This window comes from Coenobita brevimanus, chromosome 89 (assembly GCF_032717465.1).
Source record: "Coenobita brevimanus isolate Jiangsu-jjx chromosome 89, ASM3271746v2, whole genome shotgun sequence".
Classification (NCBI taxonomy): domain Eukaryota; kingdom Metazoa; phylum Arthropoda; class Malacostraca; order Decapoda; family Coenobitidae; genus Coenobita; species Coenobita brevimanus.
In genome coordinates, this window is record NC_137042.1 from 20,679,525 (window position 1) to 20,707,339 (window position 27,815).

Consider the following 27,815-nt stretch of genomic DNA (forward strand, 5'->3'; position numbering starts at 1 on the left):
CTGTGTGGGAGTTCCTGTATATAGGGTGTAATGGTAGCTAAAGATGTTGAAAGGCTTGAACTATTTAGATAAGAGTTGTACCAGTACCTCTTTTACAACCTGGCAATCAATGAGGTATGTGGACTCCACAGGTGTTACAAGTGCAGCTTAATCAAATGATACTCATAGTATGGAGGATTTATGCCTGTGAGGTGGAACCAAGAATTTGAGTGATCTGACATGCATGGATACATGGGCCACTTCAATGGGCAATTACAGTATGATAGTTACCTTACTTTATGCAGTTTCTGCTGAATCCTGTTTGCCTGTATTATCAAAACAAATTAGCAATTTCACAAACCTTACTAATGAATGCTTCTCTAACTGGTGACTCCACATCCATGTTGACAATTCCCATGACATCCAAGTAGTCCTTAGGAAGGCCCTTACGGAACTCCACATCCTCTGCCATTGCCGTAGATAATGCTTGTGGGAGAAGTTTCTCAAGGTAGTGCCCCCATGTATTGCACTGGTAGGTGGAGACAGTGATGTGAAGGGAATGTTCCCCTTCAACTGCATGGCCTTGGTGGATGTAGCCACGGGGGAAGTAAAGCAGGTCCCCTGGTTGAAGAGTCACCTCTAGTACTGGTGAGCCAAGCTCCTCTTGTGACAGGTTCTTACTGGAGTTCACTGGCAGTACTTCATCTTCACTTCTACAAAGGTTATTTTTATCCATTGTGTTAAAAAGTGAGATATGGAACTTGATAAGACTGGGGAACTGACAGGACTGAGTTGGCTGGTCAAATTACATATGAAGTGCATAGCAAAGGTTTTGCACCCACTTTTAACATGAGAGCAGACAGACTGACTAGGTGGCAATTATATGTGAAGTGCATGAACAATGGAAAATACCACAGTTCTAAAAATTTGATCAGAGGGTTAGACCTGTGAGATGGAGCCATGATTCTGGGGAAAATAATGTGTGAATGATTGTGTGGTCCATTTTACTGTGCATGTTGCTGATATTTCTCCCATTAGGTACTTTCTCTGTCCTTGTTTTTGAATCCTACCTTACTCCATTCTTAGAGGAAAAAAAATGGTCAGGATGGTATTGTCAAAGACATTAGTTCTCCAAAATCATTTTACTGTACTCTGCAAACTGAACTGTAATTACTGTGAGGCAAAGAAACAATACTGGATGGATATTAAAGTGCCTCAAGCTATATTACAGAACCCTAAACTAAAGAATACAGAGAATATGGAATTAATGTAGTTCACAGAGACCCGACAATCACTGAAAAGGATAATAAGTTGGTAACAATGTGTGCTAAATCAAACTGCAGTACAATAGAGTACTGGTAGGATCAACTGCATGATTTGGTCCAGGTGATCAGCAGGAGTGACTTGATTAGCCTCTTTTAAAGAAAGCAAGAAGATACCAGTATTCCATTTTTGATACTACAGTGCTGTGAAACAACCAATACTCTTACTGGAAATATAAATGAAAAATTGAAAAATTATGAGAAATAAATAAACAAAAGTCAAAATCCCCCTAACACACAATGCCAGCAAATCTGATGTCCCATAAAAATGAATGGTGCTTTTATTACTAAAAGAGGTTCTGTGTGTGTGTGTGTGTGTGTGTGTGTGTTCTTACCTTACCTAATTGTTCTTACCTAATCGAATCTTTACAGGAATGAGTCAAACTCGTACTGTCCCGTGTCTTAAACCATATTTATTGTACATATCCTTAAATTTGAGAATTGTTTTGGCACACACTATTTCATTCGGTAGTGCATTCCATTGATCAATTGCTCTGTTTGGGAAACTGAATTTCCTTACGTCTTTATCACCTCTCTTCTTATGCAGTTTTTTGCAGTGTCCTCTTGCTGATGCTTCTCCATATGTTAAGTAATCGTTTATGTCTATTTTCTCCTTTCCTGATATGCATTTATACAGCATTATCATGTCACCTCTTTTCCTTCTCTCCTGTAGTGTTGGTAGATTCAGTTTATTTAGTCTTTCTTCGTAGCTTAGGTCCCTTAAGCTTGGTATCCATCTTGTAGCAGCCCTTTGAACTTTTTCAATCTTGTCTATGTGCTTTGTGTGTGTGTGTGTGTGTGTGTGTGTGTGTGTGTGTGTGTGTGTGTGTGTGTGTGTGTGTGTTTTTACCTGGTTGTATTTACCTAGTTGTGATATACAGGAAATGAACTACGCTCGTGGGGTCCAGTCTCCATTTCTCAGTAAGTCAAATTTTGCTTTGAACTTGTATAAGTTTTCAGACTGGACGATCTCTTTGCCCAGGCTATTCCATAGGTCTATGCACCTATATGCAAAACTATATTTCTTGATAACCTTCAAGCAACTTGCCTTTTTCAGTTTCATTCTGTGTCCTCTTGTTACTCTCCCATCCCATACAAACAGATCTTCTGTGTCATTTTTTTTTCTACTCCCATCATGGCCCTGAACACTGCAATCATGTCGCCCCTCTCTCTCCATTCTTCTGAAGTAGGCAGATCTAGCTTTTCCAGTCTTTCCCTGTACAACAGATCTGCCAGTAGGGACCATCCTGGTTGCTGTTCTTTGTATTCTCTCGATTTTATTTATATCTTTCTTTTATGTGGGAACCACAATAGTGCCACATACTCCAACCTGGGGTGGATAATGGCCACTATCAATTTTTTTTCATCTCCTCATCCATGTAATGAAGTGCTACTCTTATGTTAAAGATATTATACGTCTCTCTAACTATCTTGGTAATGTTTTTTGGGTGACAAATTACCCTGGACCAGCACTCCCATGTCCTTCTCTTCTCTCGCTTCTGTGATTGGTTCATTACCCATCAAATAATTTGATGGTCTCTTGGTACTTTACCCATTTCCAATATTTTACATTTCTTTGCATTGAATTTCATTTCCCACATCCAGCTTAACTCATGAATCCTATCCAGATCCTCCTGCAGCATTTTACAGTCTTCTTCAACTTGCACTATCCTCATGATCTTTGAACTGTCAGCAATCAGACTTGCATAACTGTTCATTCCATGTACCATATCATTTACGTAAATCAGGAACATTATGGGCACTAACACTGAGCCCTGTGGGACTCCACTTGTTACTTCCCTCCATCCCAATATCCTGTCCTTTATTAGTCCTCATTTGCCTGTCTCTCAAGAAGTCTCTCATCCACTGCAAGAGGTTCCCCTTCAGTCTTCCTATGTGTTCCAATTTCCACATTAGTTGCTTGTGGGGTACCTTACCAAATGTTTTCTCCAGAGGTAAATACACACAATCCACCCAACTCTCTCTCTCGTCGCACATCAATCACCCTAGAATAGAAGCTCAACAAGTTGGAAACACGCAACCTTCCACTTCTGAATCCAAACTGACTTCTGCCAAAATGTCCATCTACTCCTGAAATTTAATCCGTCTGTCTTTCAGGATTCTCCCGCACAATTTTGCGACCAAGCTGGTCAAGGACATTGGTCTATAATTCAGAGGTTCTTCCTAATTCCCTCCCTAATAAACTGGTATCACACTGGCCCTCTTCCATTCCCAAGGCACTTTCCTCCAGTGAATACAAAATTAAACCATGAATCTTATCTGCCAGTTGTTCTCTGCATTCCTTTAGTATCCAATTAGAGATCCTGTGTGTGTGTGTGTGTGTGTGTGTGTGTGTGTGTGTGTGTGTGTGTGTGTGTGTGTATTTACCTATTTGTAGTATACAGGAATTGAGCAATGTTCGTGTTGTCCTGTCTCCATATCCACATTTATCAAGTCTACCTTTACACACATGAATGTTTTTCTCATGCACCACCTCTTTGTCTGAGTCGTTCTAAATATTTAAGAATATACCTAATTGTGATATACACGGAATGTACTATGCTCGTGGGTTTCCGTCGCTGTTTCTCAATAAGTCGAATTTAACTTTAAACTCGTTTAAGTTTTTAGACTGGACGATCTCTTTGTCCAGGCTATTCCATAAGTCTATACTTCTGTAAGGAAAGCTATATTTCTTGATATCCTTCAAGCAGCTTGACTTTTTCAATTTCATTCCATGTCCTCTTGTTGCTCTCTTATCCCATACAAACAGATCTTCTTTGTCAATTTTATCTACTCCCACCATGGTCCTGAACACCGCAATCATGTCTCCCCTCTTTCTCCTTTCCTCTAAGGAAGGCAAATCCAGTTTTTCCAGCCTCTCTCTGTATGACAGGTCTGTCAGACTGGGGACCATCTTGGTTGCTGTTCTTTGTATTCTCTCAATCTTGTTTATATCTTTCTTTTTGTGTGGGGACCACACTACCGCTGCATATTCTAACCTGGGGGCGGATCATGGCCACTATCAATTTTTTCATCATTTCCTCATCCATATAATGAAATGCTACTCTTATGTTAGTCAAGAGCTTATAAGTCTCTCCAACTATCTTGTTAATGTGCTTTTCTGGTGACAAACTATCTTGGACCAGCACTCCCAAATCTTTCTCTTCTCTCCTTTTTGTGATTAATTCATTACCCAAAAAATAATTCAGTGATGGTCTCCTGGTACTTTTACCCATTTCCAATATTTTACATTTCTTTACATTAAATTTCATTTCCCACGTCCGGCTCCAATTGTGTATCCTATCCAAATCCTCCTGCAGTATTTTACAATCCTCCTCAACCTCTATCTTCCTCAAGATCTTTACATCATCAGCAAACAGACTCGCATAACTGTTCACTCCATCTACCATATCATTTACGTAAATCAGGAACATTACTGGCGCCAACACTGAGCCTTGAGGGACTCCACTTGTTACTTCCCTCCATCCAGACATCTTTTCCTTTATTACTGTCCTCATTTGTCTGTCTCTCAAAAAGTCTCTCATCCATTCCAGAAGTTTCCCCTTTAGTCCTCCTATATATTCTAGTTTCCACATTAGTCTCTTATGAGGTACCTTGTCAAAGGCCTTCTCTAAGTCTAAGTACACACAATCCACCCAACCATCTCTCTCCTGTACCACATCAATCGCTCTTGAGTAAAAGCTCAACAAGTTTGAAACACATGACCTTCCACTTCTGAATCCAAACTGACATTCAGCCAAAATATTCATCTCTTCCAGATATTTTATCCATCTGTCTTTCAGGATTCTCTCACACAATTTTGCGACCATGCTGGTTAGAGACACTGGTCTATAATTCAGGGGTTCTTCCCTGTTTCCTCCCTTGTAAATTGGTACCACATTTGCCCTCTTCCATTCTTTTGGCACTTTCCCCTCTTCCAGTGAGCATACAATTAAGCTGTGAATTTTATCCGCCAGTTGTTCTCTGCATTCCTTCAGTACCCAATTAGAAATTCCATCAGGTCCTGGGGCTTTCCTTACATCTTGAGTTTCCAGTAATTTATACACTTCCTGCACCTCCACTTTTATATCTTTCATCACCGGAACATTTCTAATCACTCCCTCCCCTTCCACAAGCTCCTTTTCTTTAGTGAAAACTGACTGGAAACGTTTGTTCATTATTTCTGCTTGCATTGCCGCATCCTTAAAGACCTCTCCATCTACTTTCAGCTTGGTGATTCCTTCCTTTTGTTTCAGTTTGCCATTAACAAATCTATAAAACAGTTTGGGTTCATCCTTGCATTTGTCAATTATACCTTTTTCAAAATTCCTTTCTTCTTCCCTACATATTCTTGTGTATTCGTTTCTTGTTCTTTTATATTCTTCCTTTGTTCTGTCGTTACCTCTCTTTCTCCAATTGTTCCACGCCTTATCTCTCTTTTTTTTGGCTATCATACACCTTCTATTAAATCACTCCTTTTTCCTGTTTTCTTTCCCTCTTACTCTTGGTACAAATTTTTCCACTCCCAAATTATAGAGATCTAGAAAGATATCCCACTTCCTCTGTATCTCTCGTTTCTCTGAATTTTCTCCAATCCGCATTTTCAAAAAAGTTTCTCAATCCTGTAAAATTTGCTTTGCCAAAGTTGTATCTTCCCTGTCTATGAAGCTCGTCTCTTGGCTCAACGTTTCCTATTAACATCTGGAACTCAATGACCACGTGATCACTTTTTCCCAAAGGACAGAGATATTCCAATGATTCTATTACATCGGGTTCTTTGGTGAACAGTAAATCTAACCTTGCTGGTGTGTCCCCACCTCGAAACCGTGTCTCTTCTTTGACCCACTGCGTCATCACATTATTCATTATTATATTTAATAACATAGTACCCCACGAATCCTCGCCGCCTCCCGAGTACCATTCCTCCCAGTTCACCTCTTTACAATTAAAGTCACCCACCAAAATTATATTATTGCTTTTCTCAATTATTTTTTGCAAGTAGCTAGCCATATCTGACAACAGCTCATGGTATTCGTCATCCTTCCATGCTCTCGTCTTTGGGGGAACATACACTACCGCCATATCTCTCTTAACATTCTCTCCAGTTTCTAATTTCATATATATCACTTCAGCCCTGCCTTCTCCCATTTCCACAGTATCTACATTTATGTTGTTCTTCACTGCTATCATCACTCCTCCTCCCTTTTTGTCTTTTCTGTCTTTTCTCCACAGTTTGTATTTACCATCTCCCAAATGAACATCAATATCTTCTCTTAATTTGGTCTCTACAAAGCACATGACATCAGGTTCATGTTCTCTCAAGAAATCATTAATTTCGATCCTTGTCGATATGAAACCATCAACATTAGTATATATCACCTTCAAATTATTTTTGACATTATTAATACCCTCTTCTCTCCTACTCTCTGTCCGTACCACTTCCTCAACTTCTGATCTTTCACAACCATCCCCCTAGTTTCCTTCACTTCTATTTCCTTAAATACCATTTCCTTACTTTCATATCCAATACTCTCCAAAAAAAAGTATTACGTTCTTCCTCTGTCCTCTTATCATTTTTTTCCTTTACTTCTTCCTTTAATGATTTTAAAACTTCTCTTTCTTCTTCATTCAGATCTTTTCTTATTATAATATTTTCCATCCCCGCCTCTTTGCTTAATTTCCAGGTCACTTTAAGTATCTCATTTATTACACTTTCTGATGTAAACTTGACTCTCATTGGTCTTGTTTCCCCTTTCTTATAAGGCCCTATCCTCCTTACTTCCTCAATTTCTTTTACCCACTTGTCTCCTTCGGGGTCAATCTTGCCTAATATTCCTCTCACCATGTTCGTGTCTCTCTCGAGTCTTGCGAACCTAACCTTTTCTTCCTCTTCCCTGTTTCCAAATACTACCACACATCTGTTCCTTTCTACAGTTTCTCTCACTATTTTCTCTTTTTTTCTTCAGTATTTTCACTACATTTTCTTCCATTTCTTTCTTGTTCATTTCCCTTTCTTCCTGGATGATCTCTCTTAAGCTGACCACTTCTTTCTGTTCTTCTTCTACGTGTGCCCACTTTGCCTTGTGTTCTTCTAGTACAGTATATACATTACTCACCTTCTCCGTTTTATTAGTACTCTCTTCAAGTTTCCTCCTCAGTTCAACATTTTCCCTCTTCAAATCCTTAATCTCTTCATTGGCTGTTTCGTTGGACTGGATTAGACTCTGTATGGTGGTTTCCGTATTTCCTGACACATCCTTTATCACTAGATTCTCTACTTTTTTTTCGAGTTCACTAATCCTCATAATTAATGTTTTCACCAGGTCCATGACATTAGTATTAGCATCAAATCCTTGAAATTCCATTCCCTCATTGTTTACATTTTCGGCCATCTTTAACCTACCGGTAAAGTACCTAAACAGCTGTTACCGAATAAGCCACAAACATTCATGTATACTATTGCCAACAAATCTTTACATTTTTGGTAGTCTACCAACTTTCTTTATTTTAAATTTAAAGAAAGACCCTAGGAGACAGGACAGACAAAATTCCTGGAACTACTCAAGGTTAGGAGCGATGCCTGGGACGACCTCTCTCTCCGGCGGTTCGTGTGTGTGTGTGTGTGTGTGTGTGTGTGTGTGTGTGTGTGTGTGTGTGTGTGTGTGTGTGTGTGTGTGTGCACGTGTGCGTGTTTGCGTGTGTGTCTGCGTGTGTGTGTGTGTGTGTGTGTGTGTGTGTGTGTGTGTGTGTGTGTGTGTGTGTGTGTGTGCGTGCGTGCATGCATGCATGTGTGTGTGTGGCAGGTCAGTCAGAGCAAGGAAGGATGGGGTCAGGTGAAGACACTGACAAGGAAGTGAGGTTATAATTGCACTTCAGGGAATGGTAGGAGCTAAGTGAAGGAGTGGAGACAATAATGGACTTTAATCTGGGGGGGGGGAGAGAGAAAGAAAGAAAGAAAGAGAGAGAGAAGATACCACAGAAGTAGATATGGAATAGAATGAAGATGGGTAGAAGGAAACAATTTTGTGTCCTCAGTAATGATGGGATTTGGGTTGGAGAGAGAGAGAGAGAGAGAGAGAGAGGATACCACAGAAGTAGGTATGGAGTAGAAAGAAGATGGGTAGAAGGAAAGAATTTTGTGTCCTCAGTAATGATGGGATTTGGGACAGTGAGAGAGAGACAGAGAGAGAGAGAGCACACTGGTGGGTGCTTTACTTGATAAATCAAAGTAAAATTTTCACAAAGATGACTGAATCACAAGTACTTTCAGTAGTACAATCCTTACCTTGGCTCATAGACTTTCCACTGCTTCTTCCCTTCCAACTGGAGAATGAAAGCTTCAATGTCATCCCAATGTGGTGCAAACCCCTGTGTGTCAGGTGGAGTCAGGTATCTGGCAAGAATAAGATACTGTTACAATTTAGTATATGGTGCACTGTATTTTAACAATTCACAAAAATTATTGAAAGTCATCCAATCAGGATATTTTCCGCACCTCTAGGTGTAATGAGCATGGAAATGATCTGTAGAAGTAAAAATCATGTTCATTTGATGGTCTGTACCAGTTCAAAATTTTACTTGGATGATAGCTATATACTTTTAAGTCCTCCAGCACACAAATGCCTTCTACATTTTACTTTGGTTAATGCAAGAGGATTTTATATATATAATTTAAAGAGATCCCTCAACCAGAAGACATTATGAACAACCTTCATTAACCCCTACAACTCGAGTATCCATTAATTTCTATTCTGACTAACACCAGAGGATAGTGCATATTCAAGGAGATCAATAAAGGGCTTCTAACTTGAAAATTATTTCTAATTAGGACAGATTAATTTTCTTATGCACCAAGATTTCAGTTACTCCATTTTCTAAGTCACCACAATCATATGAATGACTATCTCCTTACTTTCAACAACAGTCCTTGATCATCTCACATTATTCTCAGTGCTTTCTTTCTTTTTTTCTTTTTTTTTTTTCATGAAGAGACCACATTACCTCTCTTGTTATAACAATTTCTCGGAGTTCAGCAGTGCTAAAACAATAACGTGCTTTACTCTGCAAAGCAACTGATTTTATTGAGAACCTCTTTATAACAGTTTGTAATGGAGTGCCAGGAGAGAATGGTAATGGGAAGTGACTGAAGGATATGCGTCAGGAAAGGAGGTTGTGCATTTGTAACTTGCATTTCAAACACAAAGACGCACATAAATATAAATGGCATAGAGGGAATGGGGATTGTGTTGAAAGGAGCCTGATTTACTCGTAGAGAGCTTGATGCTGGGAATGGCTGTTGATACGAGGGCTGTGAGAGGACGATGTGGAGGTCTGTCAGATCATATGATTGTGGTATGCAAGATCAATCTGAGAGGAGTGAGGTGGACAAGGACAGAGAGGAACAGTCAGGGAGGACTGAAAGTCGAGAAGCTGAGGATCAAAGAAAAGGCAGTTGAATAAAAGACCAAAGTAAGGGAGGAGTTAGAATAAGTGAACTGGAATGAAATGGATCTGGACAGCCTGTGGAATGCACATAGGGATCGCTTAGTTAGAAATGCTAAAGCAGTGTGTGGTGTGGCAAGAGTAATAACAAAGAAGAAATGTACGGCATGGTGGGATGTAGAGGTTAAGAGAACAGTGGAGGAAAAGAGGAAGAAGTGGCTAGAGTGGTTACAGGACAGGGGTTCATTTGAAATAAGAACTGAATATACAGTAAAACCTCAATATAACAGACTTCTATAGACCGGAATTTGCTTTTATTGGACTCGAGGAGCTACTAGACTAAATTCCTATACAGTAATCCCTATGCTATCCAGACGCCCACTTTCTGGACACCCCACTTACCGGACATTGAGGGCCTGGACCTTCGGAACCCAAATATGGCCAAAAAAAAAGAAAAAAAATCCCCCCGAAATCCGATTTTTTCCCCACCCGTAATTTGAAATTGCCGCGCGGCACCGAACAGCTGTTTACACCATGGCCCTTTCACCACTTCCTTCCTCCCTGCTCCCCCCTCCCCTGTCAGGGTTGCCATTTGGTAATTTTCATTACCAAATGTGGACGAATTTGGTAATGAAAAATTCGTTTGCTAATGAATCAGAATAATGCATTACCAAATGGATTTTTCACATGTATGAGGATACACAGGATGGAGATGGTGGATTGTCTGCTGTCTCTGATTAATCTGCTAGCCTACATAGCATGAAACTAATCAACATGCTGTTAATTATAAGGAAAGTGATTACATTTATTTACACTTGTATATATAATTAGTGAAGAATAAATGCAAGCTTTACAAATTTGGTAATGAAAAGTTAAATTTGGTAAAGAAAACTGAGGAGTCTGGTAATGTGGCCGTTGCGATCTGGCAACTCTGTTTCCTTGTCACCACCAACAGTTACTGCCTAACTTCGATTGCGAGTAGATGCTTATCGTAATGGAAGCCACACGAGCTCGTTTTTTTGTGAATAAACAGTGAATAAACTGCAATACCTCGCCACTAGACCACACAGGAATTTACAGTGTTGTGCAGTGTTAAGAAATTAGAATTTAGAGTGCAAAGGATTAACTGTGGAGTGCAAACTGGCAGTTGAAACTGGCGTGGTGCAGTTAACAATGTGCAGTGTTAAACAGTTATAACTCACAGTGCAAAGAATTACTGTAAGTGCAACACAATACTGGAATACTGTACGTGCTTCAAGAGCATTTTCACCACTGCCAAAGCCTTAGAGAAGGCGACCACAGATGTGCTGTAAGTACCCGGGCTGAGGTACAGTTACTTCTAATTCTTCATTCTTTGGTTCCTTTTCATTTATTTCATGCTTTATGTCCATTATTGGTGTGAATAGGGTCTTAAATAGGTTTAAATAGGTGCTATGCATGTCCGGTAGGGAGTTATTTAGGTGGCTTTCAAAGTTAGGGTGCGTTAGGGCCCTTAAGTACCAGTCTAGGAGCCAGGGGCCCACTTTCCGGACAGGACCACTTTCCAGACATGCCTTTAGCTCTATTACATCAGGTAGAGGAGGGATTACTGTATAAAAGTCTGATAAAGCCAGAATCAGTCCGGGCTGCCTGACCACTTCAGCTATGTTCACCACAATAAGGTAAATACATGACATGTTTATCAGTGTACAGTACAGTATTATTATATATATTATACAGTAATCACTCTAATATCCGGACGCCCAATAACCGAACATCCCCACTAACCGAACCTTATCGTCCTGGGATCAAACATTCCCAAAATGGTCCGAAAATCCAAAAAAATAAAAAAAATAAAAAATCGATTTTTTGCCATCCGTAATTTGAACTTGCCGCGCACGCCGCGTGAGAGCATTGTTTTGGTTCGTCATTCCTCCGACGTCCGATAGAGCGCCGCTGCATCCTCCCCACTTCCCGCCTGTCTCTCACCGCGACTGGACCTACGCTCTTCGCCATGGCTGCCCACGTGCTCGCTTTTGTGGTGGTGCCGTACTTGCTGCAAGGCCTCCTGCTGCTCTCTGCCCTCCTCTTAGTGTGTGTGATGATGGCCCTGCCTCCTGAGAAAAGGAAGAGAGTGGTGTTGACTCTGGAGAAGAAACGGGAGATATTGGAGAAAGTTGATGTGGGTTGGTCTTCTTCACGCATTCTCCGCGAGTTCAACCTGGCCCGGTCGACTTTGTTCGATATCAAGCGTTCCCGAGACAAGCTCATGCAGTACACGGCTGACTTCTCGTCGAGAAGCAAACACAACGTGGAAAGGAAGGTTATGTTTACCCCCAAGTATGCAGAAATCGACCCCTCCACGTTGATTTGGTATCGACAGCAACGTGCAGCTGGTGTGATGGTACGTGGAACGGAGCTGAAGGCTGCTGCTGAGAAGTTTGCAAGGCTTCACGACGCCCTAGACTTCAAGGCATCCGAGGGTTGGCGCTTCGCGTTCAAGTTGTGACATGGCCTTACTAACCGTAAAGCACATGGCGAAGCATTGGATGCTAACGAGGATGGAGTGGACGAGTTTCGGCACAAGGTGAAAGGCTTGATCGACAGGGAGGGCCTCACTCTCGGTCAAGTCTATAACGCTGACGAAACTGGCCTATTCTATCGCTCGGTGCCAACGAACACTCTAGCCAATGAGATGGAGAAGCGTGTACCTGGCCGCAAGCTTTCTAAGGAACGGATATCTGCTTTGTGTTGTGCCAATGCTAACGGCATGCACCGGCTTAAGCCCGTTATTGTTGGCCGTGCAAAGCAGCCTCGGTGCCTTCGTGGGGTGATGGATGTCCTTCCTGTCGTATGGTACCATTCTTCGAAAGCATGGTTCACAGCTGTGATTTTCAAAGACTGGTTTCACCGTCACTTCGTCAAGGAGGTCATCCAGTACCAGACGAAGACACTGGGAATTCCTCGCGACCAGGTAAAGGCTCACCTTCTCCTCGACAATGCACCTGCCCACCCGTGCGACAAGGACTTGGTTGCTGAGAATGGCCGTATTAGATGCATGTTTCTGCCACCTAATACGACTGCTCTCATTCAACCCATGGACCAAGGAGTGATCGTGGCAACAAAGCGCCTGTATCGTCGGAAGTTCCTGGACGAGGTGATGGTTGTTCTCGAGGACGAGGACGAGCGCAGGGAAGGACGTGACACTCGAGGCAAGCAGACTTTGGAAAACCTTCGCCGCTACAACATCAAGTCTGCGCTGTACAACTGGGCTAGTGCATGGAAGGAAGTCCCTGTGAAAACTCTTGAAAATGGTTGGTCTCATCTGCTTCTCGGAACAGATGTGGAGTACGATTTCCTAGGGTTTGACGTGGATGACTTCCATGCATGGCTACGTACGCACGGCGACGATGTTGATGTGGATGATGTTCGTGAGTGGTTGGACGACGACGAGGGCGATCCTGGGTATCAGACGTTGTCTGATATCGAGACCGCGTCTTCGGTTGCTGGTGTCAGTCCCGAACTTGAAGATTCCGACGACGAAGGCGATGATGATGCGGACTCCTCTCAGCAGGACACTACTCCAGCCATCCCCAAGCTGAGTACTCCGGGAACATCTAGAGTTCGTCCTAGACTACCTGGAACACCCGGACTGCGACAGGGAGATGGGGCCCTTGGGACTTGTGGAGGAAGTGCGTGCTTTCCGGCAGCGCATCATCAATCGCCAGAATCGTCGGTCCTTGCGTCAGTCAACGATTGACAGTTTTTTCAGGCCCGTGACCCCCACTGTGCCAAGCCCTGGTTCCACTCCGTTGCCTCCCCAAGACAGGCCTTCATGCTCCGAGCCACAGCCCAGCACATCAGCTACAGTGGAGTCACCGCTCGATGTGAGTTTGCGGCTATCTTCAGAGTCTTCTGTAGTCGGTACGCCATCACCACGACCCACCGATGCACCCCTTGGTCGCCTGCCAGTGATACTCTCGGACTCTGACAGGGAATAAACAGCAAGAACTTCTCCACTAGACCACACGGGAATTTTGAGTGTTGTGCAGTGAAAAAAACAGTGTGTTGTGTTAAGGTTTTCAAAATGTGAGAAAAGACTAAGTAGAAAAGAAATTTAACGTAACTAACCTTCTTTGTTTTGGCTTTGGAAAATAAAAAAACTTGGGAAAAGTTAATGTGCAACACTAAAATTTAATGGAACATTATTTGGACTAAAGTGAACACTGTGAAGAGAACGGACTTCTGTGCATTATTGACTAAGTTCAGTGCAAGACTTCAGGAAGAGTGTACTGCAAGTGCTTCAGGAAATCGTTCTTACTGTCAGAGTCCGAGAGGAGGTGGTTATTCATCAAGGTGGCCAGGGACTTGCTGTAAGTAGCCAGAATGTTTCATATTGTACTTTTTTCCATACTATACTTACCAGAATGTGTCATACTGTACTTTTTTCCATACTATACTTACCTCATGCATGAGCAGTAGGAATGTGTTTTTCAGAGTTAGGTTCGGTTAGAGTCCATAAGTACCAGAATGTTTATTAATGTATGAACATACTTCTAAACCCTCATTTTATGTTTCTTTTGCATTTATTTCAGTCATTTATGTGCCTTATTGGTGTGATTTGGGTGTTAAATAGGTGCTATGCATGTCCGGAGGGAGTTGTATAGGTGTTTCTCTGAGTTAGGGTCCATAAGTACAAGTCCATAAGCTGGGGCCCAATATCCGGACGAAACCAATATCCGAACCTACCGATGGCTCTATTGATCCGGATATTGGAGGGGTTACTGTACCATTTAATTAATGTAGTGAAATTTTAACACAGAATAGTACCTCAATGGTAGTCAAAACAGTTTAAAAACCATTCATGCGATCCAGATTAATGTCTGATATATCAGAAAAAGTCCGGATTAGCAGGGGGAAGTCCGGATGTCGCATTTACTGGAATTTCGCATTTTTCGGAATGGTTCGGACCCCAGTTAGTCCGTTAGTCAGGTCATACTGTACTGAAGGCAAGAAGCACATAAAGAGAGTAGTGAAGAGGAAAAAGAAGGAGGTAAATGATGATCTAGGAAAAAAAATAAATGCCAACTACTCTGAAAACAGGAAGTTATTCTGGAAAGAGGTGAGGAAATGTAGAAATGCAAGCGGAAAGAAATGTGAAGGTGTGAAGGATGTAGGTGGTAGATTATTAACCCATGGGGAACAAAGGAAGGACCAGATGGAAGAAATATTTTGAAAGACTGATGAATGGGAATACAGAGAGCAGAGCCACTGTAAACATGACTGGCTTTGGGGGTGTAAGGAGAAGGAATGCAGTGCCAGGAAACATGACACTTGCACAAGTGAAGCACACTCTGAAACAGCTGAAAAATGGGAAAACAGCTGGAGCTGATTAGGCGTATGCAGAGATGATTAAGAGCAGTGGAGAAAGTGGAATGAAGTGCCTGTTGGAGATATGTAAGAAGCCATGGATGAATGAAACTGTGCCAGCAGAGTGGAAAAAGGCTGTGATTGTACCCCTGTACAAAAATAAAGGTAAGCAAAGTAAGTGCGAGAATTATCATAGCATGAGTTTGTTGAGTGTGGTAGGGAAGGTATATGGAAGAATTATTATACAGAAAGTAAGAGAGATATCAGAAGTCCTAGTGAGTGATGAATAGGGTGGTTTTAGGAGTGGAAGATGATGTGTGGATCAAATATCTGCAGTGAGACAGATAGCGGAGAAGGCTTGTGAGAAGGACTCTAAGGTGTTAATGGCATTCATGGATTTGGAAAACACATATGACAAAGTAGACAGAGAAAGATTATGGAAGGTTTTGCACATGTACGGTGTAGATGTAGGCTGATAGGTGCCATCAAGAACTTTTATGATGGTAGTGAAGCATATGTAAGGGTAAATTAACATCTAAGTGAATGGTTCACGATCGGTGTAGGCATGCAACAAGGTTGTGTGATGTCCCCATGGTTGTTCAATATATATATGGATGGGGTGCTGAGAGAAGTAAAAACATGAGTAATGGAGAGGGGGATGGCGTTGGTAATGAATGGTGATGGATGAAGTATCTCAAATTTGTTGTATGCTGATGATGCAGTACTGCTTGCAAAAACTGGACAAGAACTTGGTAGACTAGTGCAGAGTTTTGCTGATGTCTGTGAGCATTGTCCCTTAAGAGTAAATGTATAAAAGAGTAAAGTGATGGTTATTGAGAGAGGTGACTCCCAGTGCAATGTTACAGTGAATGGAAAGAGATTGGAATTGGTGAGAGTTCAAATACCCGGGTACAGTGACAGAAAAGAGAGGAAAATATCCAAAAGAAGTGGAAAGTAGTTTAACACAAGGAAGGAAAGTAGTTGCTGCAATGAAGGACTTGATAAGAAACAGAAGCTAGAGTGTTGCTGCTGCACGAGGCTTATATGAAGGAGCGTTAGTGCCAACTTTAATGTATGGATGTGAGACTATGGTGTGGCATGCAAATGAAAAGTCAAGAGTGATAGCAATGGAGGAGAGACTGCTGAGGAATATATGTGAGTACAGAGGGTGGATAGGATATGATATATTGTGATTCATGAAAGATGTGGAGTAAGGAAGTCTGTGGACACCAGAATTGAAGAGAATGTACTGAGATGGTATGGTCATGCGGAGAGAATGGATATCAGTAGAGTGGTGGAAAAAGTATATATGAGCGAATTAGAAGGAGGGAGGAGGCGAGGTAGGCCAAGGAGAAGATGGAGGGATATGGTGAATGAGTGTGTGAGGAAGAGAGGTTTGGAAATCAGTGAGGCTAGGGGATTGACAAAAGCGAGCTGGCTGGATGAATATTGCAAGGAGAAGCACATGATCAAGGATTTGGCACACCTTTTTAACTTGACAGCGTCCAGATTGACTCTGTCAGATACTTTTATGCAAAGCTACAGAATGTGGTGAATGTTTTTGGCTTATCAGATACAGACAGGATTCCGGGGGCTTGAATGATGAGTGAATGGAAGTGTGGCCGAATGGACTGGGAAAATTTGGCCTGTCTGGACATTGTTACTCCTCACCCTGCTGTAAGGTGGGAAAGGAGGTCCGGACGATGATGATGATGATGATGATGATTTATTTAGGACTGTGTTATGCGTGGTAAAAACAAAGTTAATTAAAATACTGCGAACTGGCAACATTTTAACATGGGTTTAAAGGGGCTATGTCACACAGTTGACCAGAGTTGCCCTTAATTGCCGTTATGTTGCATCATATTGTTCATATTTATGAAGGCTCCAACGTGCTTGCATGTGTCAGCCTTGGTCACCTAATGACAGCTCTCCACATTGCTCCATCTCTGGCAGCCTCCCTTTAAGTCCAAGAACAATCAACTTCAAGCCTATAATCACCTAAAACACAATAAACCTGAACTGTCAATTTAAACCACTGCCGGTAGATTACCAAGCATAAAACATGATGAAATCATAATATAGTAGTTAGCACACAAACAACACACATAATCGAACTCCCAAGTAATCAGCTACTCAAAGGATTCAGTGCTATTATATTACTGGTGCACATATCACTCAATGTCTGCCACTTTAGAGCTCAAAAATTATAAACTGGCATTCAGAAAGGTAAGTCACAGATCATACTGAGGATAACTATCAATAAAGGTAAGTAAAACTTTGAACTGGAATGAAGCAATCCCTCTGTTTATTAGGTGATAAGCTGATTAATACAGTTACATTACCGTTCACAGATTTCACTCAATTTTTGTCACTTTAAAGCTCAAAAAATATTTAACCATTGTTCAGAGATGTAATGCACAAATCATACTAAGAGTAACTATCAACAAAAGTAAGCAAAACTGTGAACTGGGATAATGCAACCCCTTTCTTTACAAGGTGGCCACCTGATCAGTAGCACTGTATTATTGTTCACACATTCCATTCAATTTTTGTTAATTTAAAGAAAAAAGAAGTAATATTCAGAACTACAATGTACAGACCATACAGAGGATAATTATGGCACACTTTGATTTGGGGTCATTACTATTTTGGTGGTATGTTACAGCATTCCTGCTGATCATAATACTTTTCCACTAGAGCAATTGTTGCGCCAAGAGCTGATGAACTGTATGCTGAAAAAAGTGCCAAAAGTTGATGATTGTGATAACAAAATATCATATGAGGAATCTAGTATACGAGGGGCAAACTTGCTACATTTTCACAGTTGGATAGAGGGAAGACCTAAGTATACAGTACATAGCAATAAAAAAAAGACAATGGGGGTCCTGGCAAGTTCACCCCCCATATTCCTGATTCTTCAGAGGAGTCTAGAATATGAAGGTCAAACTTATCACATATTCATGGTTGGAAAGTGGGAGGATTCAAGTATTAAAAAAAAAAGGGAGGGGGGGGGGGGTCCTAGTGAGTTTGCCGCTTGTATTCTAGACTCCTCAGATACGGGAGATGCATACCAGGACTCCCTGCAAAAAGCCCTTATTGGCCTTGCTTATTCACCCTTCTATGACCTTGTCATTGTGGAGCCTCCCAAAACATCTCGGCCCCTTTCCTCATCAATACAATGTGGTAGAATGGACAAAGACTTCTGACTGATAACTGTATACACATGCATTATGTTGGTTGGCCTCCCAACCTAATATGGGATAGTTGCCTTATCAGTTAGGCACATGCTTTAATTACTGAGTCTTAGTGTTCCATCTTTAGCTGCATGTCATGTTGTCTGCATTTATAAAAACGTCGGCTCCTGAGGAGGCTGATACTCTTTTGGAAGACTGAAAAACTCACTGGATTTTTACTACCAGATCCCAGCTCTTAACCCAGATTTCATTCATAGTTGTACTGTGTTATACAGAAATAATATAGTAAGTAAACAATGAATGATACCAATTAATAATGATGTACTCACACATTTGCACCACAGAAGCAGTTAAAATACTCCTGAAGATTGTAAAGCAGCTTCCACACAGGAGGATGAAAAGTTTGAGGGTTGAGCATGCGAACACTGCAGCCATTATTGTAATAGTCCCACACTACTGTGGGGTGAGCCTGCCCCACAAGGTTGTGTGTTTCTCGTTTTCCATCAGCGTATGAAGTGATATCCAAGTTCTTAGTAAATAAGACTCGATCCTGTAACGGGAGAATCTTGTTACTGCTTTATTTTTTCATTAGTCTGGTTCCAACCAGACAGTTTTATTCAGCTTAGAAATGACCCTACCATCTGAAGGGATTAATACAGATTTACAATAGCCCCTTTAGTCACAGGACATCTCTTACATTTTATCCTGGCTACTTCCAGATTATTTTATTCAGCTGATATGAGACCCCTCTCACTGAAAGACATTAATAATGAACTAAGGTAAATTACATACATGTCATCAACATAATTTGATTTAAATAAACTACTAAGCACACATATGAAGCTTCATACCTCCTGTAGTATAGAAAGGAGTCCAGACCAGGGGCTTCCCTTGATTTATGTCCATAAGACATAAAATGAATTCTCTGGATCTCCCCAGCCCATATGAACATGGATAATTGGCTCAGATTGAGGATGGTAATGAATGATGGTGGTCTTAACCTCATGAACTCACTGAAGACTAAAACGCTCTCAGAGTGAACACCTCAGGCAACACCAGTAAAATTTATGTTTTACTGCTGTAATTCCTCCTCCTTACCAGATGAATACCTTTACACTCACATCATCATTAACTCTACTGTCTTACTCTGCCCTGTTCCATAATCTCAGAGTATATACCTCTGCCAGTGCCAATAAAATTTATTATTTATTCCTGTACTTTAATCAAGATACACCTCAAAATTTTATAAACCCTTCCTCCGCCCACTACTCACCTATTCTCCACATTTCATTGAAATCTCTTAACTTATTGAGATACTGTATCTTGTACACAAACAGATATGAGTGAATACAGAACCTCTGTCCAAATACACAGGTGAAGGTAACAAATTCTAAAAGTAGCCTACTAGTGAAGGGATGTTAAAGAAGTAACTGGTTCCAACCCACAACACCTTTATACATCCTGCATGTTCCTTCTTTTTCATACTATATCTACAATTTGTATAAGTATCAGCTAAGTTACTTAAGACAAGTGTCAATGAAAATACTTACAGTTTTTAGAATTGTATCAAGGTCCTTTGTAGAAAAGATTCCTTTGTAATACTTTGTATCTGCACCTCTCTGAATAAACAAGGGTTTTTTCTCCCAAAAAATGCTGAAAACAAACTGTAATCAATATCTGCCTTCTTAGATTTTAAACATATTTAACTTTTACAAAAATCTGAACAGATAATCCTTTACTCTAGTGTTTATATAAAATCAGTCCAAACTGAAAGTCCAGATGATGTGTGGGCAACATGCAGCTTAAAGTGAGACATAATTTAGGCTCAGTACTGAAGGGTTAATAATAATAGTAATCATCATCATCATCATCGTCATCTATAATAATAATAATAATAATTTCACTCACATCTTAAATGCCAGGACAAACTTTCCTAGCCCCAGGCTCCTACGCTCCTCATGGGGAAACGTAGGATTAAATGATGGATGGATGATGATAATAATAATAATAATAATAATAATAATAATAATAATGAGTGGTTGGGGTTGATTGCTCATGTAATGCCACTCAGGGATGAGTGAGGCTGGTCACTGTCATCTTAAATGTCGGGACCAATTCCCTAGCCCCGGGCTCCTACACTCCTCATGGGGCAATGTAGGATTGGATGAGGGATGGATGGATAATAATAATAATAATTCATTCATTCATCATCTAATCCAGTGTTGCCCCATGAAGAGCGTCGGAGCCCAGGGCTAGGCAAGTAGGTCCTGATGTTTAAGATGAGAGTGACCAGCCTCACTTATCCCTGAGTGGCATTACGTGAGCAATAAACCCCAACCACCCCTTCGATATACCGGTAAACCTACACAGGCACAATCCAGTTGGAGCACCTTAATTACCCACTAAACCATCAGGCGTCAGAGTTTGGTCATATGGTTACCACCCAGTGTGGTAAATGGTTTCCTCGTATAGAGGACACCATTTGGCTGGTCACTCAACATAGAGTCACCCAGAGACAGAAGGAAGAGGAAAATGAGAATGAAAGAAAGACAGAAAAGGAAGGAAAGAAATAATGAACGAAGAGAGGAAAGGGCAGTCATCTGAGAGCAGCACTACACTGAGTGAGTGGATGGTTAGTGTCCCACCTACCACTTAATAATAATAATAATAATAATAAGAGTACCAATAATCATCATCTCCATTGTCTTGCTCCTTCCTGGGAACCTCCCAACAGGGCATGGCTATGACAAAAATGCCTCCAGGCTGCTCTGTCCTCACATACCTGTTTCACTTTCTCAAATAAGGTGGTAAGTGAGGGCACCCATCATCCACTCACTTGATGTAGTGCTGCTTACTTCTTCCCCTACGTCCCCCTTTCCTTCTTGTCTACACTGTATGATAACCCTAACTGTTTCCTGTAACCCTCAAATCAATTTGCAACACTGGGTGGAAGGCCATATACTTTATTTAAAATGTGGGGTGGAGGCTACAATGGTGCCCCTGTTTTATGGGTGGAGAAATGCAAATGTGGCATCCAGCCACGAACTAAACCTCCACACTTTTCCCAACACAAGGGAACATTGGTTCAATGCACAGGTTGCCCCTGCAGGGTGGCTGCTTGTCTGCAGGTGATGGGTCTGCACAGCCAGACAGACAGGGGTTAATCAACTACAACATCTGTATCTCAAACATTCCTTTTTGTCTTCCTTCTCTCACCAATATATAGCTCCACTCTCCTTTTCCATACCAGAAAAAGGCTACCTCTCCCAGCATTACCCTTGGTATCACATCTAAAGACTGCCTTTGGCATCCCATCTATGTGCACTCTTTGAATATGATCATACCATGTGAATGTATTCCTTTTAAGTCATTCAGTTGTTCCTGCTGCTGTTTGTTGTTGTTGTCAAGCAACCACAGTCTGTCTGATGCAGCAGACCCATAAACTGAAGGCATGCAACCACTCCTGCAGGGTCATCCAATGTAGTTAACCAATGTTCCCTTGTGACAGACAGCACTCTGTCACAGTGAGGCATGGGGAGGACTGTGGAGGTTTGGTTCCTGATGGAGACTGCATTTGTGCCTCTCCATTAAGTTAAAAGTGGCACCATAGTAGGCTCCACATCATGCCATTAAGTGGTTATATGGTTGCTACCCAGTTTTGTAAATGTTTCCTAGGTTACAGGAAACCATTTACCTGCCACAAAATATTGAGCCACCTGATGTGAAAGGAAGAGTAATAGAAAGCGACAGGAAGGATAAGAGAAATAGGAAGAGAGAAGGGCAGGCACAGAAGATAACAAAAAAGGCAAAGACAGAAGTAGGCAGCACAACATCAACTGAGTGAATGATGGTCACCATCACCTATCACTAAAATCATTCATTAATTTCAAATAACTTCAAGGGAGAAGAATCATTGGTGAACATGGGTGTATTCTGACAGGAAGGATGGTCAGTGTAGAATGGGAGTTAAGAGAACTCTGTATGTGTGTTTTACTGCCAACACTTGTATGGGTGTGAAATCTGAACACAGTGGCAGAAAACTTTCTACAGTGTTACAATCTGCGGAAATTACCTTTCTAGAACGGCTGCAGGCATAAGAATGATGGATGTGGATGTAGCAGAGAAATTTATGAGTGCTACAAAGGGATCTTTGTATGCGGCATTTGTTAGGAGTGTAATGCTATATGGTAGCGAGACCTGGGTAGTAAAGGAAGAGGATATCTGCAGGTTCAAACGTACAAAAATGACAATGATTAGGTGTATGTGCAGTGCATCCCTGCATACAGGCGAGGCCTGGGAGGACTAGGTTTACGATGGAAGAGATGAGAGGCATGATGCGACTCAAGTGTATTGGTATTGTGATGTGGGGAGAAAGACTGTGATGGTTTGGGCATGTGGAGAGGGTGGGTGCAGAAAGTGAGAAGTGTTAACATTTGGGGTAGGGCTGTGAGAGGCAGATAAAAAAAAAAAAAGACCTGGGATGAAGTCACTGAGCATGACTTCAGGAACTGGGGACTGAACAGGGAAGCTGCCAGACTGAGCAGCATGGACAGCCACCATTAGGTGACTAAGGACGATGCATGTAAGCATGTTGGAGACTTTAAAAACGAAATGATCTAAGAGATTAAAAGCATCAGAAACACTGAAATCTGACTTCAAAATACCTTTACAATGAGTAACAATTATGTTAAGAAGTTATGACCATAATTCATCAGCACTTTAATAAACAATTTTAGTAAATTAACTTTAAATGAGGACAAACTACACTCAGAGTCAACTGCATTTATATTTCAATTTGCTTACAATATAATTATGATGTTCATTTCACAGCTGTGGGGTTTGTCTTCCAACCACATACAAGAAACACAATACCTGAAAAATTCCTCTACAGTGTGGGGGGCAATCATCCACTGGAAAGCTTCACGGCCCACGTGCCGACTGTCAGTTACACACCAGGCACCAATATCCTCACCACTCACTACAAAGACATGCAAAACTTATACAAGACCTAATGGGAAAAAAAACAACAACAACAACAAGTATTCACATGTACCATAGACGGGATACAGTATACCATGTCTTACAACATTTGAAAATAATTACTGACAGTCTCATACAATTCCAAAACAACATGAAAACCATGTTAGCTCTACAGGGAAAAGCAGCTGCTTTATATCAATACTCACATGTTTCAACTTCTCCATCACTTATCTGAACCTCAGTGTCATTAACAGCTTCAAACTCTCTGAAGTCTGTTACTGGTAGATCATCTTGCTGCCTGATTTTTGTACTTTTCTTAACTTTTGTTTTGTTTGCAGAGGGTTCTTGGGGTATGGATGTGACATCCCCTACAATCTTTTTCACTTTATTGTTTTTATTTAGATTATTAGTGTGCTTGATAGGTCCCTGTCCTTCAGACTTCTTTTTGTTCTTTCTTATCATCTTTTTCTTACCATTTGTAACAGATTTTGCTTTTACCTCAGTATTTCCTTGGCTCTTTTTACTCTTCTGTAATAAATCATTCTTGATAGGTTTCTCTTCTGTCTCTGAGTTTACATTGATTTTCTTAGTTTTCTCTAAACCATTTTGAAGAGACTCCTCTTCGCCATTCCGCCTCCTCTTTTTACTCCTCTGTTTCTTATTTTCATGTCTGCTGTTTTCTCTTTCTTTGTTTTGAATTGTACTCTTAACAACTGCCAGTTGTAATGAGCTCTTCAGTTTACAGTCCAGATCACTATGGACTCCACCCTTCAGGTTCCTCTTTTTATGCATTGCTTTCTTTCTTTTAAGTATAATGCTTTCTCTTTCTACTCTGTTTTGTGATGTTTTAATAACTGTCTGTTGTGATGATCTCTTAGAAACATTATTTTCCTGAATACTATTTGCCAATAAAAGTTGTTCTTTGAGGTTTCGTTTTCTTTCTTTGTGCCTCTTCCTGGCTTCCTGATTTCTCTGGAAAAGAAAAAGAAAAATATTGGATTTACACTACATGAAGTATTCAGGATGTCAGTAACAGACTCACCATAAATTCAGAAAAACAAAGCGCTGTATAATAACATCAAACAGCCTAAGATATTAACAAAAAAATCATGCAATAATGGCTGGTACTATACCTATTCTTTCTTAACAGACAGAACACTTCAAGTTGCATATTCCTTTCTTCCATGGTGCTTATTTTAGTCCCTTGAATCAGCTAAATGCTTCCTCAGATGAGTACAGCACAGTTGTTTGGCAGTACAATAGCACAAACCATATACAAAAAAAATACAGTAGTTGTCACAGTGGAGGAATTAATGGAGATACTTAAGAAAAGAAAAAATCCAGGAAGTCCAATTTTCATCTTACTAAAATAATCTCATAGTATTTTTTAATAAAGGTAAACTGTCACTACAGTGCATGGGATAAAGTCCTAAACACTAAAAAGGCAAAGTATGGCTTAACAATTCTTATGAAGGCAACTTGGGTAATGGAAAAGAAACCTAACATACCGTAGTTCCTTAACCAAAGGAAAAAGGTATCATACAATATCAGCAAATCTAGTGGCACTTTAGCTGGCTTACCTTACTTTAGATGAGCACAGCCCTACCCCACCATTTTATGTTAACCTCACCAGTACTGTACTCCATATATACACATACGAGGTCTGTTCAGAAAGTATCCAGCCTCTCTCTTTTTTTTCTCACCAGCCAGTTGGAGGATAGGGGCAGGGTTTTGTGCAGCGCAATGCAGGACCTTCGTGCACATGTGTGATTAATGCCAACTGCCACAAGTGACTCAGTCAGCCTATGCTCATGGTCATGCAGTTTACACTCATCGCACCCACGCTCATCACCATGACCAAAAAAGTCGAACAACGTTACTGCATCAAGGTTTACCAAAAACTAGGTGATGCCCAAGCTGAAACTATCAGTAAGAGCCACCAAGTTTTGGGGAATGAAGCCATGGGGGTAACACAAATAAAGGAGTGGTACAATTTTACAGTTTTCTTCTGTTTTTTCTTTACCTTAGCTCTTCCTCAGATTTCTTTGAGTATTTTCTAACTGCACTTCAAGTACCATGTTTTTTATTTCTTTTAATCTATCTCTCTATCTACAGTATATACCTAGGTTGCTTCCCTCAAGGAAAGGGAGGTAGCCGAGACAGGACGACACACTCCCAATTTACTCATCCACTCAAACACATTCATTTGCATCTTAGCCCCAAAGGGGAGAAGGGACATATCCTCACTGCACCACACTGCACGAGGGTCAACTGAACAGTGCAATCTGTGACTTCCGCAGCAGGGCCTGATAGCAGAGCTGGTTTACCCCTGCCACATCATAATAGACCCATCCTCTTACCCCCCTGTGGCAGGGGAGGGGGGGGGACAATCTGGCTGCACTATGGGGTGGTACTACTACTCTGTGGCCAGGTTGTTAGGAAGAATACTGTTACCGTATTCCCTGCGTTTCGTAAAAGGCGACTAAAAGGGGCGGGGTGAGGGGACAAGAGGCCCCCTCCTCTGCTTTTTAGTTCCTAAAGAGACAGGCCAGAGAAAGGATTTCTTTTAAAAGTGGTGAAAAGCATTTACAAAACAATGTTTGTTAACAGTTCTTAATGGTGCCAAAGATGCCATCTTAGGCAAAAACAGACAGATGCCATCTTATAACATTTTTGAGTTTTTGAAGGAAGTTACCCTTTTCAGCACCTGTTTATCCAAACCTAATCTAAATTTTCACAATAACCCATCCTTATTTATCCTGTTTCGTGCTAATCAAACCAAACATCTGAATTACCTAGTTCGAGTACATGGGAGGTTAAGAGACTTGACATTTCCTTTGGGGCTCACATCTCTCATCCCCTCTTGAATGCAGAATTCATTTCAGTAATCAAATAATCTCCAGAACTTCTCCAATACCTGGACAGTGCCCTGCACAACCTCTACTCCCTAACTCCAATTTGTTAACCACCTATCCAAACTAGCTTTCAAAGACCTACGGACAGAGCAGTAACAACCTCTTCAGGAAGAGAATTCCAAGATATGAAAACCCTCACACTGAAAGAATTTGCTCTAACTAGTGTTCGTCAGTTACCTCTTTTTCAGCTTGCATATATTTGACCGGGTACTGCTTTCACTGTATTCAAAGAAGACACTATGATCAACTTTATCCCTCCCTTTCAATACTTTGAAGGTTTCCATTATATCTCCTCGGTGCCTTCTTTGTTCTGTCATTGTCAGGCCCAGTAGAACACATCGCTCTCTGTACTCCAGGTCCCAGACCTCAGGTGCAAGCTTGGTCATCCTTTGTTGGACCTTCTCCAATTCATTAATGTCCTTCCTATAATAAGGCGACCAACTCTGCACTGCATACTCCAGATGCAGTCGCACCAGAGATGAGTCAAGGGTCCTGCACATATTCAAGTCCATGTGGGGGAAGTTTCTTTTAATCAGTCCGACCATCCTGTTGCCCTCGGCTGCTGTTCTTGTAATATGTTGGGCTGCTTTTAAATAATGACATTATCAACACTCCGAGATCCTTCTCCTCATTAGATGATATAAGTTTCTCCCCATTCAGGTTATGGACATATCCCGGATTCCTGTGCCCTATATGCATCATCACTCACAGCTGTTGACTTCGAGCAACCAATTCTTACTCCAGTCTTGAAGTTTCATCAGATCCCTCTGCATGGCTTGAATGTCCTTGAGAGTGTTAACCTGTTTAAATATTTTGATATCATCTGCAAACATCAGAGTAGGACACTTAAGCTCCTGCGCTAAATTATTTATAAATGTCAAAAACAGGACTGGTCTGAGTGCGGATCCCTGTGGCACGCCTGAGGTAACATCCAACTTTTGTGACTGGACCCATCTTATTTCCAGTAACTGTTCTCTATTTGATACGAAGCCACCGATCCATCTTAACAGTTTGCCACCTACACCTAGGACTTCCAGCTTGGTCAACAATCGTGCATGGGGTAGTGTCAAATGCTTTCTTTTTTCATTCATTCATTGCCAGATGCCATGTATCTCAGATGGGGTGGCCAAGGGCTTAGAGTTAATAGTTTTACAGGGAGGGGCACTAATCCTCCACCAACCCCACTTGACACGTAGGGATGCCAACAGCATCTGGTGTTCCCAGGCGGTCACCCATCCAAGTACTAACCAGACCGAACGTTGCTTAAGGTCTAAATAATTTATGTCAACAGGAATTTCTTGATCCACTGCTGAGTTCTCCATATAAACCAGGAGGTTGGTTAAGGTATTTCACGCACATATAAAACCATGTTGTTTGTCACTCACCAAGTTGTTATCTTCCAAATATCTCACCAACTTGGACCTTATCAATGTTTCACCTATCCCTTATGTAATCAAATTTTCCTTGTTTATTGATGGACCATCTTCATACTAAAAAATGAACTTCTGAACATATGCACAGTCGCTGATTCAGTTCAAATGTAGGTAATTTTTTTTTTTTTTTTCAAGAGGTTGTCATAATTATGTTTCCCTAAGGATTACCCATTTGTTAATGGGAGTTCTCGTGCAGGG

General features: G+C 41.1%; 1 protein-coding gene across 1 annotated transcript in view; it reads right to left on the reverse strand.

Annotated features, from left to right (window-relative positions):
* Positions 1–27,815, reverse strand: part of NO66 (Bifunctional lysine-specific demethylase and histidyl-hydroxylase NO66) — a 50,486-nt gene that overhangs the window by 22,035 nt on the left and 636 nt on the right. The window contains exons 2-7 of the mRNA XM_080281432.1: positions 23,476–24,241; positions 23,162–23,267; positions 19,840–19,942; positions 18,619–18,839; positions 8,587–8,694; positions 341–692 (exon numbers count right to left, since the gene is read on the reverse strand). Of these exons, the coding sequence (XP_080137558.1) occupies positions 341–692; positions 8,587–8,694; positions 18,619–18,839; positions 19,840–19,942; positions 23,162–23,267; positions 23,476–24,241 (1,656 nt within the window). The remainder of the gene's footprint in view (positions 1–340; positions 693–8,586; positions 8,695–18,618; positions 18,840–19,839; positions 19,943–23,161; positions 23,268–23,475; positions 24,242–27,815) is intronic.